This window comes from Poecile atricapillus, chromosome 13 (assembly GCF_030490865.1).
Source record: "Poecile atricapillus isolate bPoeAtr1 chromosome 13, bPoeAtr1.hap1, whole genome shotgun sequence".
Classification (NCBI taxonomy): domain Eukaryota; kingdom Metazoa; phylum Chordata; class Aves; order Passeriformes; family Paridae; genus Poecile; species Poecile atricapillus.
In genome coordinates this window covers 4,853,716-4,869,043 of record NC_081261.1, presented here as the reverse complement: position 1 = coordinate 4,869,043, position 15,328 = coordinate 4,853,716, and the positions used below count along the sequence as shown (strand labels likewise).

At 43.7% G+C, this 15,328-nt stretch overlaps 1 protein-coding gene across 4 annotated transcripts in view; it reads left to right on the top strand.

Annotated features, from left to right (window-relative positions):
* SGCD (sarcoglycan delta) overlaps positions 1 to 13,817 on the top strand; it is a 316,209-nt gene extending 302,392 nt beyond the window's left edge. For all 4 annotated transcript variants that reach the window (XM_058848579.1, XM_058848580.1, XM_058848581.1 and 1 more), the window contains exons 8-9: positions 3,193 to 3,316; positions 4,995 to 13,817. In XM_058848579.1, coding sequence (XP_058704562.1) covers positions 3,193 to 3,316; positions 4,995 to 5,168 — 298 coding nt within the window. In that variant the 3' untranslated portion in view covers positions 5,169 to 13,817. The remainder of the gene's footprint in view (positions 1 to 3,192; positions 3,317 to 4,994) is intronic.
* Positions 13,818 to 15,328: the final 1,511 nt, after the last annotated feature.

The window sequence follows — 15,328 nt, the reverse complement described above, 5'->3', positions numbered from 1 at the left end:
CCTTTCCAGCCTACTGCTCTAAGTACAGGCTTACACCTCAGCAGGAGATGGGAATCCCACTAAAAGCTCTGGAGTATCACACTGGAAAACAAATGTTGATTTTAAACAAATTATCTGTTCATCTCTAAATCATTTTCTTTCATTATTAGTCTCCAAATTGGTTCTGCTCTGGAAGGCAGAATTAGGTTTAAAAGCAGAGCGTCTCTTAAACGCCTGCTTCAAATGAAAGTGTTCGGTAAACATTGCTCAAACCCCCAGAGCATAAACTCCTCAACTGCTTTCTCTGGCTTTGCATAGATTTTGCAGCTCCTGGTTTATGGCCAGGTGGCTCAGAGATTCATTCAGGATATCAGAAAATAATCAAATGAAATCCCTTACAAACATATGCCCCTTAAATACCAAGGAAACAATTTTTAAGACCTTCCTGTCCTCCTTTACAGTAGCATAAACTGGGACAAGAGTCCCAAAAATATGGATTTACACCAATATGGAAGATGGAGGAGAGAGAAGAGTCAGGCTCCAAACCCCAGCATGAGTACAAAGCCACGCAGGCTGCAGAGCAAGGTTTTCATTATTTCAAGACCTGCACTTGGCTGTTGCAGTATTTTCAATCATTTCTGCAGTTTCAAGGTTCTAAAAAGATCCCTGAGCTTTCAAGTTGCATTTTCGGCATTAAAGGGTTGGGTTTGTGTTGCATCAGTGTGTCAGCAGGATTGCAGCTGTCTGAGGCTGTGATTTGGGATGGTGGGGTGGGGGTCAGCTCAGCGAGGAGGGTGATGGAGCAGCAGCAAAGCCCCAGCTGTTGTTGTGTCCTTGTCCCACGTCACACCACGGGTTGTTGGGAGGGTCCTGTGTACCTCCAAAAGCTCTGCCTGGGTTAGAATGCATCCAAATATCACATGGTTTCCAACAGTGTTTGCAAGATGCTGTTACTCCACTTCTTCAGGTGGTGGAGGGAGAATATCTCCATCGCTTTGTTACACATGAAAGAGAATAAAACTCTGGGGCAATGTTGTCTATGACACTCCAGATCATTGGTGTCTTATTCAAAGCTTGAATTTCAACTGATTGCTGTTCAGGGCACCTGTGTGCACAGGGAAAAGTGCAAGAAGGTCCTCTATTGATTCTCCCCCACCTTAGGAAAACTTCCACTGACTTCCCAGCTCTCCTCTCTCTCCAGTAAAGGTGTGGGACTGGGAGGCTGCTCCTGCACAGAGCAGGAATGGAGTGCTGCTGCAAAGGAGTGTGTTTGCACTGTGGTGTCTGAACACCACACTGTTTTGCACGTAGGAGATTTATTTCTCAGTGGATAGAAGAGCTAAAAGATTAACAGATGAACAAATACATTGAGACAGCCGGGACATCAAAGAAATTGGAGAGTCACTGAGATGCTGGAGAGTCACTGGGCCGTGTTCTTAGGAATTATTTTATCCTCAGATTACCTCAGCTGTCTTTGGGGTTTGGACACATCCTCTGGTGAATTTAGCTACATGATTTAAGCTGTAACTGGCCCAAGCTCTCTGCTGCTCCTCCTGAGGATCGTGCCTGTGGAGCAGAGGGATGTGTGCCTGCATGCCAGACACTGCAGCACAGATCCTGGGGGCTTAGGGCAAGCAGAGGGTCCTTTGTTTTTCAGTGTTCCTGTGAGGTACACCAAGAGTGAGAGTGTACTGAATCCCTGGGCAGAAATCTCCAGGGGAAGTACAGGTCAGACAGCTTTTTGTCCTCCATGCAATCTGCAATTCAGTCAGGCAGGAAAAAAAAGTGAGTTACAGCAGTCGTAACCTTGGGTGCCTCACACAGGAACCAGCTGAGGGGTGATAGCAGTGGAAGGAATCAGAAGAAAGTTTACACAAAATGTGGCTTCCCTGCAGAAAACAAAAAGCAGCTCAGAGGGGTTGTGCAGAGGCTGCTAACCATGAGACCATGCTGTATATGCCTCAATTGCTCCCTGAAATTTAGATTTAGTTAAGTCAGCCAGGAAATTATGGATGACTTCAGGGTCTTGAGGGAAAGGTGTTCAAAAAGCAGCAATATGAAGACACTGAAAAGAGGGAAAGTCGTGACTTGAAAAGTGCCACACAGAGGGAGCTGTGCCTGTGCTTTATTGAACTGTTGCCTGCAATAAATACAGCTGAATTCCCTCAGTCTCCCATAATGTTGTCTCAGTACCGGCAGGAGTCCATTTAAGAACACACTTACTTGCACAAATGATTATGTATATGGAGAGCAGAGAAAGAGCTGATGCAGGCAAACCCTGAGAGCTGCCCAGGAGAGCTGGGGGTGCTGCTGGGCTGCCCCGTGCTCAGCTTTGCTCGGTGCTGCCAGCCCAAAACAGGCAAAGCAGAGGAGCTCCTGTTCCAGCCCTCCCATCTGCTTCACCTGAGGAGACCATAGCCTAGATTTTGTGATCATACAGTAAATAAATGATGATAAAATCAACTAAGAGGCTATTCTCAAAGAGGGAGAGTTGTTTTTTTATAACCATTTGCAATACAGAGAGTAATAAGAGACCGTACTATAAATAAGAAAGAGACAAGTGTAATAGAAGATCTAAAAATGGATGATGAACAAGGAAGACTGAACCTTGTGCTTCTGCACTTTACAGCATTAACCCCAATTGCTGAAGTTAAGGGTCTGGCTGTGTTGCAGAGCTGTAACAGGGCTGTCAGAGGCCTGTGCAGTGTATCCACAGTTAGGAGGGGCTGAAGCTCTGCAGAGCACATGGTCATGCCTGGTGTGATGTGAGCCACGTAATAAATTTTGGGGTCTTCAGCCTGATTGTTTTCGTTGATTTCCTTGTATCCTCAAACCCTTCCAAACCTCCCATTGTAGGAATTCAGGAGAACTAATTTATTCCTGCTTGAAGAGTGGTTTGGGGAAGAGAAACACTTGCACCCTCTGTGTAGGTGCTCAGCTTTGCTGATCTCCCCCTTTAGCACTGATGAGTGAGAAAGCTGAACTAGAAATAAGAGCAAGCTGGCCCTGGGGGTGCCTTCATTGCCCCTTTCCTCTTGGCCCAGCGCAGCGAAGCTGGCAGGGAACGTCAGCAGATCAGAGCTGTGATGTGTTTTGCATGAAGCTTTCCCTCTGGAGGCTGTGAGGAGCTGCACACCAGCAGGGTGTGGGGGGCAGTGGGGTGTGAGCAGGAGCTCCGAGCCCACGGGGCTGGGTGACCGCTCTGTGTTGCAGGCTGGAGTCGCCCACGCGCGCGCTGGTGATGGAGGCTCCCAAGGGCATCGAGATCAACGCCGAGGCCGGCAGCCTGAAGGCCACGTGCAGGACAGAGCTCAGGCTGGAATCCAAAGATGGAGAGGTGAGTGGAAAACGCCAGCCCTGCAGAGCTGTAGGCCTGTGGGTCACCGAGCTGCTGTGTTTGAAACGCTGCTGGGAAAGCCTGGGGACGGGGAGCTCTCCTGACTTCATTTGTGCTCACTCTGATCGATCACATCCCAGGCAAATCAGGCTCACTCCGTGGCAAAGGCTGATTCATTATTTTTAAAGTGCGTGGATAATAGCATCTGTTGTTCCAGCAGATTTATGCAGCTGTAAAATGCACGGTGCTCCTAAATTCTTTGTTTCCTTGTCATCTTAAAACAAGATTTACTTGGCCAGCATAATTAAATCTTTTATCATATATTTTTCTATAAGAAGAGCTTAATTCACTGGTATTGATCTGAAAAGCTTTTGTGGTTGATGTTTCATTCTGGAAAGCAAGAGAACATTAGGAGACATAGGTTGTTGCACTGGAGAAACTTCCAAAGAGTAAGAGAGAACAATTAAAAATTAATTAAAATTAGAGCTGGTCACATAGTTCAAAAGTAAAGCAGGTGTTGATTTAAGCCTCTTCTGGTGTCACAAAGTCATGTGGGCACATGGTTCTCATCCCCTGGAATGGATGACAAGGTTTCCAGTGGGGAAACCACTGAGAGCCTCACCAGGAGGAGATGCCCATGGAACACAAACCTCCAGGCAAGAGGGCTCCCACATAAGTTAAGATTTACTTATCTTAGGGTCAGGGCTTAAAACTAGAAAGACTTTTTAATTGCCATTTCTGTTATTTCCAAACATTTGCATTTTAAGACAGTCCAAACCTAGACTGTGGGTGTTAACAAAAAAACTGTGAAAAATACCAGAAACAAAAAACCTACATTGTACACTGAGATTGAAATCCAAGGCATTTCACAACTTCAGGCAGTTGCTTTCAATACTGAGTTGCTTTTAAAATGCATTAATTGACTTGTATCTTTCAGGACACGAGATGGGTGGATACTAAAACTTGAGGTTCTTATTGTAATTGCAAATATTCTCAGTCACCCTGTATTATTCTGAGGTTCAGGTTATCTTACTGTGTTCTGTTCCCCTGCAGCTGCCACGTGTCTGAGAGCTGCCACATGTTGTTTGCCTTATGTTGTTTTTTAAGGAGGAATTTAGGACTGTTAGAACATTTGAGTTATTTTTAATATACACAAAAGTGTTACACATATACATAAAATATGCATAAAATATGCATAAAAATATGCATAAAATATACATTAAATATACATAAAATATAGATAAAAGTCAGTGCTGTGAGCTTGCAAATGTAACTGGCAATGAGATCACGGTGGCAGAAATCCTGATGGAGGAGCAGGGGGTTGGATGGGTGTGAACCATCCATGCTCCCCGTCTGACAGAGGGGTACCTCTGGTTGGGTCAGTCCAAACCTGGGATTGGATTCCTAGGAGGTGTTTTGAGAAAGCTAAAAGCCAAGAAAACACAGTGGATGCATCAGCAGAAACCAGCTGGAGGTCGTGGTAAAGGCAGATAAAGTGCTCACCCAGATTTGTTTCAGACTTTCCCATCCTAGAACACTTCCCTACCCAGTTTTTGCAGCAGCTGAGTTGTCTGGAGGAAACTTCTTTAAACACAGCGTCAGAAATAACAGCTCCCCGCTAATTCTCTTTTTTCTTTTTTTTCTCTCTCTCTCTCTCTCTCTCCACCTCTGACTCCAGATAACGTTGAATTCTGCAAAAATCAAACTACCTAACTTGCCTCAAGGATCTTCCTCTTCTGCAGGGTCCAGGCAAAAAATCTACGAGCTCTGTGTGTGTCCCAATGGGAGGTTGTTCCTGTCTCAGGCAGGCAGCAGCTCCACCTGCCAGATAAACACGAGCGTCTGCCTTTGAGAGACAATTTGCAGTGGGGCATCGCAGGCAGCACAAAAGCCAGTTCTGGTCTCACAGATCCAGCTGCCAACTATTTTTACTAGAACACAGAAAGCCTATCAAAGACTTCTTTTGTGTGTGCGCGCGCGTGTGTGTGAATATATATATAAAAAATATATATATAAGATATATATATATATATCCTCTGTGTAAAACGATGTTTCAGTACAAGGAATCCCAGGGTGACCCTGTTACATTTGTGTAGCATTTCTCTTTCCCACGCCAAAATTTACTGGTACAATCTGCTGAATTGGATCTGATGCTCCCCTGGACCCCTCTGTATTAATACAGTGCAATGATCACCCCTCGTTTTTGATCAGGTTCTCAGAGCAATGGGATTGCTGGCTGGGCAAGACCCTGCAACCAATGCAGACCCACCAACATCCAAAGGGAAGAGAAGCATCTCTGATTATTTCTGCGCCATTAAATCAGTGGCATGAAAAATAAATAATTTCGAAAAGAACAAAATCACCTACAGTGATCCAAGATACCTGAAGTTAAATTACTCTTTAATTATCACCTGAAGCATGGCTCCCTCTTTGGGGAGATGGACTCTTGGGCAGTAGGAAAGTCCAGACCTTCTTGCTGAAATAATAAATGTAATTTTCTGAAGGAGTTCAACACTTGGCCTGTACATGGCCAAAGATGCCTTGTGCTATTCAGGTGTGACACGTCAGGTCCAACATTAACCTAAAATCATCTCTGTGCTGGCAAAACTGGTGTTGTATTTAGTTACTGGAAGGAACCAAATTGTGGAAGTTGGACTAAGCAGAAAAATCCTGAACCTCTTTTGCTAACAGGTGTCCTGGATCACCCCACAAACTCCCCATCAACACCTTCAGTTTTGAACATATTTGGTGTGAAGGTGTGAAGATTTGAGATTTGGACATTGACTAAATACCTGTAGAAACAGGGAAAATCAACTAGAAACTGAGAAAATCATAAAATTAAATGTATAATGCAGATGCTACACCAGGATTTTTGTCATGTTTCTTTTCAGGAGATACAGTCCAAGGTCACTTAGATTTGGTGGAAACTGCAAATATCAGAGATGCTGACAATCAAAGACTTTTTTTAAGGATTTATAAAGATTGTGACAAAGCCAGGTTACTAAAAGGAAGGGCTTTGGATGCTGGTTCCTCTAGAATTTGAGTCCCCAAAACTCTGTGGTTGAATCTTATCATGGTTGCATTTTTTCCATATTTTAAAGTCTAGGAGTCACGGGCAGGATAAAACACAAAAATCTGATCTGGTAACATTTCTTCCACTTTTGAAGTTTTGGAAAATAATAAGAAGAGCCCAGATCATTTAATTCTGACCCATAATTTCATCCACATGCATGGAAAAATCCTTAAAAAAACCAAATATACCAATTACTGCAGAAGTTTTCAAGTCACAGCAAATCTCACGAGGACAGCAAGGTTTCTAAGCCACTGAGATGCTTTTGAAATATTACCTCATGTGCAAATAAGACAGATCTGTGCCCATCCCTAGTGATATCTAACCAAAGCTGGTATTCTTCAAGCGATCTTCAAGATAAAACAGCTGACAGAAATCTTTAGAAATAATTTAGCCCATTCCTTTTTTTACAGCTTTTCACATATTTTCTTGTGGTCTTGAGAGTACCAGGGTTTGATTATTTTTCTTTTTTTTTTTTTTTTAATTAACAATTCTGGCTCAATCCAAAACCGATTGGACTCAAAGAGAAGGTTTCTATGGAGTTTAGATTAGAAGTGTTGCTGCCTAACAAAGCAGCACTCCCAAAAAAATTTATTCCTGAAAGAGGTTTGAATTATTTCCTTTTACTTCAATAATGCTTTTTGATAAATTAACAAATTCAAACTATTTGTTAATGAATGATTCCTGTAATTATTATGTCTTGAATCAACGTTTGAATGCAAAGGGTCACCCAGGGTAACAATTGTATTGGGACACAGGACTATACCATCTCTGTTCAAAGAGGGGAATTGTGCCTATGCCTTAAGTCAATGCACTCAGCAAGGAGAAGCACATCATATTTATCTTGTTATTAAATCTAGTTTATTTGGGGGGAGGGGCAGGAGGGTGTCTTGGGAACTGGTTGTGCAACTTCAAACAGATATTGATGAAATACATTAAGACTGTAGGGGCACCTAGAATGATACAGACTTTTTTTTTTTTTTTTTTTTTTTTACCATGTTAAATATAGCAAAATACTGTGTATGTTACCTCTGGGACCGTGACTGAAGTCCCTTTCATAGTCCTACATTTACTGTAGAATTTTTTTCCCCATTTCATTGAATTCTCATCACTAACCTCATAGCAAGCAGGGCCCAATCCATAACCAAATCCTGTGTGAGCAGTTTGAAGAGACATGCAGGAAGAGTTCCCTGTGAATGAACCAGATTAACTTTCCAGCCCTGGGAGCATTCAGGTGGGTGAGGAAGGCAGGGCTGAACACAGGGACTGGCCCATCAGGGATGCTGCATCCTGATTTCTGTGCTCTGCTCCGGTGGCTCAGTCCTCATCCCTCTGCCACTCTCTGGATGCTCCCAATTTCCATCCCAACAAATTAATTTTGAGTGGCTGATTTTCTCAGCTGGGCTCTTGGATGAGGTTATCACCTTCTCGTATCACAACAGCCACAAAACTGCCAAGGACATTCATATCTTGGCGTGAATTTCTGCTGGGCAGCTGTTAGGAAATGACCTTAACATCTGTGCCATCACTGCAGATGCTTCTCTGAGGTGAACAAAGGGTACCTTAATTATGTCTACTGAAAGAAATTCTTCTTGTTTCGATATATTTTACAGCCACGTTTCCATCTTAAAAAACATAAAATTATGTGTTGTGTTGAAATGTGAGGAGTTGTTGTTAGAAAGAATGAAACCCTGTAGGACTTGCAGATCATTGAACACCACTTGTGTTTTAAGACAGTGTTTTGGGTGATGCTGCCTGTGCTGGTCAGCAAGTGGCAAACATAAATACAGGCTGGGTAGAGAATGGGTCAGGAATATTCCTGAGGAGAAGGACTTGGGTTGTTGCTTGAGGAGAAGCTCAACATGACCTGAAGTGCACTCACAGCCCAGAAATCCAATCCTGTCCTGGGCTGCATCAAAAGCAGTTGAGGGAGGGGATTCTGAGCTCCTGTGACACCCCACCTGCAGTGCTGTGCCCAGCTCTGGGGGTCCCAGTGTCAGAAGGACAGGGACACATTGGGGTCCAGAGGAGACCACAAAGATGCTCTGAGGGCTGAGAGCCTCTGGGACTGCTGAGGGTGTTCACCTGGAGAAGAGAAGGCTCCAGGGAATACCTCAGAGCTCCATCCAGTGCCTAAAGGGGCTCCTAGAGAGTGGGAGAGGAACTTTTTACAAGGGCAGGGAGTAATAGGACATGGAAGAATGGCTTCAAACTGACAGCAGACAGAGTTAGGTTAAATATTAGGAAGAAACCCTTTGCTGTGAGGGTGGTGAGGCTCTGGCACTGGTTGCCCAGAGAAGCTGTGGATGCTCCATCCCTGGAAGTGTTGGATGTGGCTTGTAGTAGCCTGGTCTAGTGGAAAGTGTCCCTACCCATGGCAGGGAGTTGGAACTGGATGGTCTTTAAGGTCCCTTCCATCCCAAACCCTAACCCTAACCCATTCTAGGATTCTATGAAAGCAGAGCAAACAGGACTGTGTCTCAGATCCCAGGGGAAAATAACAGGCATTTTGTTTAAAAAGCTGCCTGCAAACACATGCAGCAATCTCCCACTCCACAGTTTGTTGTGGAGTAGCTGACTCTCCTGTTGGACAAGGCAAGGGCACGAGAGTCCCTTCCTCTCCTGCCTTGCCCAGAAATCCCTCCCAGTATCTGTGAGGCTGCTTTTCCCTGAATCCGTTTAAACCAGAGCTTCCCTGACCAGGATTTCATCCATATGCTCTACCTACCATTGATAAAATTCCAGAAACAAACAAGAGTTGTGCATTTCATTGTGAATCAGGCCTGAAGTTTAGTTTGGTTGAGCATCTCTATTTGGAAGATGGACTTGATCTCCAAGTGGAGTTTAGATTGTTTCTGCTGAGATCAGTGGAAGAGATGGTGATGACTTCATGGGCTGGGCAGGTGACAGCACTGAAGGGACATTGCCAGCCCTTGGGGTGGCTGTGGGGCTGAACCAGACCCTGCACTGCACCTGTGAGCACTAAAACCCCACCCAAATGCTAATCAAGGGACTGTGCCACCAGTGTCAGTGCACCTGGGAAAGCCATGCAGGAGTCCTTCATTTATGTGTGGTGGCTCTTTATAGGACTGCAGGACCTTGTCCAGCCTGCTGTAAATGTGACAGTTTAGGAAAGGGTCAGGAGAATGGCAGTCAGTGCTCACCTGTGACTGGAACCTTCTCCATGTGTAGTGTGTGACCCTGCTGTCATAGCTGAGGTAGGATGGTGCTTTTGAAGCAAGACTTTGCCCTTAGCAAAAGCAAAGGTCCTGATAATGGCTGTACATCTGTATCCATTCCCCAAGTTTCTTTGTGAGGTTTTTTGGCTGTTGGTTTGTTTGGGGTTTTTATTCATTTTGAAACATATTACCCCATAGTCAGTGAAATGGGCAGCTAAGGAGTACAAAGAAATGTTAACAATAAAGGAAGTCATCAGGAGGGGAAGCCAATAACTACTACAATATGTATAAAGCCTCTCCTCAGTGCTCATTTTTAGAAAACTGAGTATGTGCAAGAGTGATTTGTATTTGGTTACCTCAGTCATGTGCTGACAAACAGCTGTGTCCTAGAAGGGTTGTGGGTTTTTTCTGTCCTCTTATGATAAACACCACATTGCACAAACAAAAAGTTTGAAGGAATTATCCTAAAAATAGAATCTGCAATGTATGGTATAGCAAAATGATGGCTAAATAAAAAACCCTCCCTAGAAATTGCTCCAAGGTTGAAGGGAGATTCCTGTGGAGCCTGTGAAGGCTAGCTCACATCACAACCTGGTGAAAATCCATTTTGTTGTCATAAGATGCTCACACATGCACACAAATACACACACACACACTCATATACACTTGTTTACAACAAAAGCCAATTCTCTTTATATTTGTTCTTATGGCTTTAAGTTTCACATTGCAAAAGAGAGTGAGACAAAGACCAAAGACTTCAAGAAATTCATCCCTCTCTGGTTGCCCTCACACCTGAAATGCATTAACTTTAATGGTGCTTTTTCTGAACTGGGCTGGAAAAATGCAGGTGTATCATAAAGCTGCATTTGGGAGAATAAAGTGGCAGGAAGGCTCTAACTTGGTTAATAGGAAGAGGATGGAATAATGTGAAAAATCTGGAAATGTGTGCAGAGGGAAAGGTTACCTGAAATTTGAAATGTGGAGAAATAGCCCAGAGAAAGCTTAAAGACATCATCCTGGGCTGAAAGGATAAATAAACTGAGTAAATGGTGCCAGCTGCTCACTCGAGCATTAGCAGGGCAGGAGCTCCAGTGGCTGCTCAGTGGAGAAGAGTAACTGCTGCAATGATTTCATTTTAGAAGTACCTACAGTAAAAACATTAAAAACAAACAAACAAACAGAAAAAAAAAAAAAAGTTAGAGGCTGTGCTCTTTTTTATGGCTGACATTTTAAATTTTGAAATGTCATCATCCAGAATTCACCCCAGCAAGCGCAGGGTGTGTTCCTGCCAAGCTTTGCCAAGCGCTGCTTTGGTGCTTTTTGAATGTGAAAATAGCAGCCTTTTTATTGCCCTGGCTGTTCAGGAACGTGATCCTGGCAACAGTTTCCTTCTCCTCATTTTAACCATTTTTTCCTCTGCTCTGAAATTGCTGTGTAATGTTTTGGTAGCTGGTGTCCTGCTCTCAAATCCCGCAGCCCCCAGGCCCGCATCGTGTCACATCTCAGTCACACAGAGCCCCAAAACCTGCGTGTAGCAGTGGCATGACCCTAAAACTGGGGACTTGCAGGTAAATTCTGCCTGGCAGTTGCTGTGTATTCACAGCTGATGTAGCCAAGTTTATGGATGTGAGTGCAGCAGGATTAAACACTGACGTGGTACTGAGGTTATTCAAGCAAGAGTGGAGTGAATTAAACAAGGCAGGTAGGAGGGAAGGGGAAGAAATGGGGAGAGACATCACCCTAATCACAGTAATGCAGTCAACATCTCTGTCCCTTTGCACTATTATACCTTAAATTAATAACATCCATTTTACTAAATATGGTAGCAATTATGCTTGATCTTTTCATGGAGCTCGGTGGAATTACTGTCACTGAAACCACTTACAGCTCGGGCTGTTCAAGATTGCTGGGGTGTTGTTTCCATCCACAATAACCACAGTGGCTTGGGGCTTGGATGGAAATTGTAGTGAATAGCTTGTATTTAGAAAGCTTTTAAGTCTGCTGTGGTTGAGAGGCCCCTGGTTATGCACATCCAGCCCTGAGGCTTTATCATTTCAGCCTCTCTTGTCTTGCCACTTGAATTGTATTGTGCCCTTGTGAAAAGCGACACACGGTATAAAGAACACAGGAAAAGATGGATATTTAAAGCTGCAGGATTTTTATCTGAAATGAAGAAGGAAATACAATCAGAGTGCCCCACTGAGATTTCCCATCCAAATCACACTAAACTAGAGGGGCAAGTCCCTTAAAAATTAATTTGCTACAAGTGTCATTCCCGCAGCAAAGTTAGCACTGGTGTCTCTCCCAGGAAATGTCTCACCTTATTGCAGCTGGAAGCCCTGTGGTGGCTGGGATTTTGTGCCACCAGTCAGGAGTGATGAGTTGCTTCTTCAGAGGAAATCAGGTTTCCTTTGAGGCAGCCAATCTCCATGGATTGAGCTTTTGTTAGCTTTTAACAGGGATTAAAGAATAGGAGGGGTAAGTCCACTGTGAAATGATGTGTAATTGTGTGTTTGCCTCATTTAGTTGGTAGAAACTATCCACCAGGAAGAGAAAATAACAGGAGAAATTTCTGTGAAAATGTTACATTTACATTGTGCCGCCAAATGCTTCAGATAAAAACATGCAGCTTTAGCTAAACTATCTTTTCTTCTGAGATTAAAAAGGACTCTTTGGAGCATCTCATGGGGTCCTACCCAAATGGAAAGATTTACCATTTCTAACATATTTGTCATTATAGGAACAGGCTCATTGCAAAGCACAAGTCATGTGCATCTTTGCATGTAACAGGAATTTTAAATTGCATTGCACTCTTACATTTTTTCCCCATTTAAAGGCTTAACCATTGATAGGAGATAGAGCCCTCTGAAAATGTAGTTCTAAATGCATTATCCCCTTCTAAAGCAATGTATGTCCTTTGGTCTTTTAAAAATTTCCTCATAATGGAGTCCTTGAAACATCTTGAGGCAGGCTCACTCTGGAGAGCAAGAGAGTAATTATTTGTGGGTGGTGCTATTTTTGCTGAAGCTTGGATTGTAGCTGAAAAAAAATGTTGGTGTTAGAGCTTCTCCCACACTCCTTTATCTGCAAACCCCACCAGCCCCCCACACTGGGGCTGGAGCTCTCCAGGGTGGCTGGCTCAGAGCAGGGAGTGACCCCAAGCACAGCCTGATGGTTTTGTCTCAGCTGGGTCCTGCTCTGCTCCTGTGCACTCAGAATTGGCTGTCACAGAGGATGAGACACTTGGGCAGTTCCAGGGGTTCTGCAGATGTACAAGATGATGTGTAGCTGCAGTGGGGTAAATGATGCTGGTGGTTGTTGGGTGCTGTTCTCACAAGCCTTTGGCCACCTTGAGAGCAGCAGCTCCTGAGGGCAGGCACTGCTGGGGGAATTCACTCTCTTGTCCCTTTTTGTGGGTTATCAGAGTGAGCATGGATGTGAAGATGAACAAATCCTGCAAAGCAAGAGCGTGCCAGAACCCTCAGGAAGGGCAGATGTGAGCAATCACTGTCCACTGTGTTTGTCAGAGAAGGGCTAAGTGGACAGCAAGCACACCTGGATTCCTCCCTAGGCCAGAGCTGTTCCTGAGCTCTGACCCAGACCTCGCTCTGGATCTGCCCTTTGTGGCAGACTGCAGCAGGGAAAGGATTGACCTGCTGGATCTGGATTTTGCTTGTTTTATTTTGTCTCCCACCCAACCTTTGAATTAGTTTCCCTGTGAGCAAATGCCAATAGAGTTGTCAATATTCACCCCCCAAAAAAAGCTCTATATAGGTAGAGCCAACAGCAAAGCAACATTCAGTGCTAGTCAAAGCAAACCCTGTTCATCTACAGCAGCAGCATAAAAGGCATGACCCCTATGCTACAGCAGTTTTCATCTTTGATGGGAAAACACCTTGTCTGACCTCTACACTGAAAACCACCAATGACCTTGATCATGTAAACAGGACAAAATGAATTTAAAGTCTTATCACAGTTCTCATGACGAAATTCAGATTTGTTTGGCTTTTTTTTTTCTTTTTAATTTATGTATGTGTGTGGTTGTGTGGGAAAATAAAGCTTTTTTGTATCAAATAACATCAATCCTTGCACACTCTATGCAAAATTTTGTAAGCATTGCAATAATGCTATGAATTACACAAGGAACTATTTTAACTTTATTACACTTTCTGTATAAAAAAAAAAAGTTTGTATTTAAATGATTTCAACTGCAATCTTGTAAAATATATTAATAAAATAATGATTGTTAAGAAGGAAAGAGATGTTGGGGTTTTTTTGTTGATCACTGTAGTGATCCATTTCACAGGAGCAAGTACCTGGATATATTTGGATATATTTATGCCAGAAATGCTGTAGAAGATGGAATGAGAATTTCTGTGAATTGCTGGCAGAAGAAAACCTGTCATCAACAAAACAAAGGATTTTGTCTTTGGGGAAAGCTGAGTCTTTCTTATATTTGTAGAATTTCTCACCCTTACCCTGGCATTAGAGACTCAGAGCCAAGATGTGCTGCAGGCACTGAGGTGCAACCTGAGCACCACAAACCTCTCAAAGAGCATCATCATCTTCTGGTAGATGGGATCAGGTGCTGCTTGTGCTCCAAACCAGCAGGAGCTCCAGGTTTTCCAAGAGTGACCAGAGCTGGGTACACACACCCAGGAACAGATCCCCACCTGCACACTGTGGAGGGAGCAGGAACTCGAGTCTGCCTGTGAAAAAAATAAAATAATAATTAAAAAATAAGTAAATTTAAAAAACCAAACAAAAAAAATCTAAATCCCAAATCCAGCAGCCTGGACCAAGTCACAAAAAGCCTCTTGGAAACTCCTGCCTGCTTTAATCATCCATCAGTTTTATTTTAATTGGCCAACTAATCAGCTGCTCATTGGTGACTCTGCACATGCCAGGCAATCACTTCTGAGGACATTTTGCAGGAGCTGGGTTTAAAATCTGAATTTGTTCGTCCTGGATTTTGTCAGAAAATTAGAGCATTGATTGAGGCTCATTATCTGAACAAATTGCACGATTTCAGTCAGGGTGGGAAGCTGTTTGTGCTTTCCAAACCCCTCAGAGAGAACAAGCCCAGTGCCCACTGGACACAGCCAGAACCCAGGCTGGAGGAACACTTGGTCACCAGTTCACAGGGGCTGCTGTTTCCCAGGCTCCACACAAGTTCCCTCAGTTCTGTTGGGTGGGCACACACAGTCTGCTGCTCTCTCACTGGGTCTTGGACTGTTTGTCCTTTAAAAAATAAAAAAAAATTAAAAAAAAAAAGAGAAAGGACATCTTTCAGCTGAACTTCAGCTGCAGTCGTTGGCCTGAATTTGGAATTTCCAGCGAAGTGACAATGAAATAATTCAGGAATGAGCCCCAATGCAGAAGCACATTGGCAGGAGGCTCCAGCCCCCAGGAGGGGCAGTTCTGTGTAGATGAACAGCAGCAGCTCTGCCCTGGCTGCAGTGGCCAGGACCTTCCCCAGCACTGGGAAATTCCTCAGCACCTCCCTCTGGATGGGGAGGATTTAAACAGGGGGAGTTCTGCAGCTCAGCCTCAACAGCAGCAAGTTTGCTTTTTGAATTTTGAAGTTTGCAGTGCCCCCATGCTAGAAATGCTGGGTGGTACTCAACAGCAGCAGCATCTTCACTAGTTTTAAAGTCTGGGAAGCCAAAAACAGGATTTGGCTTCCAAAATCAACTCTTGGGAAAATCACCAAAATGTAATTTTCTCCCAAGTATCTTACCCCTCACTTTTTAAAAAGTATCT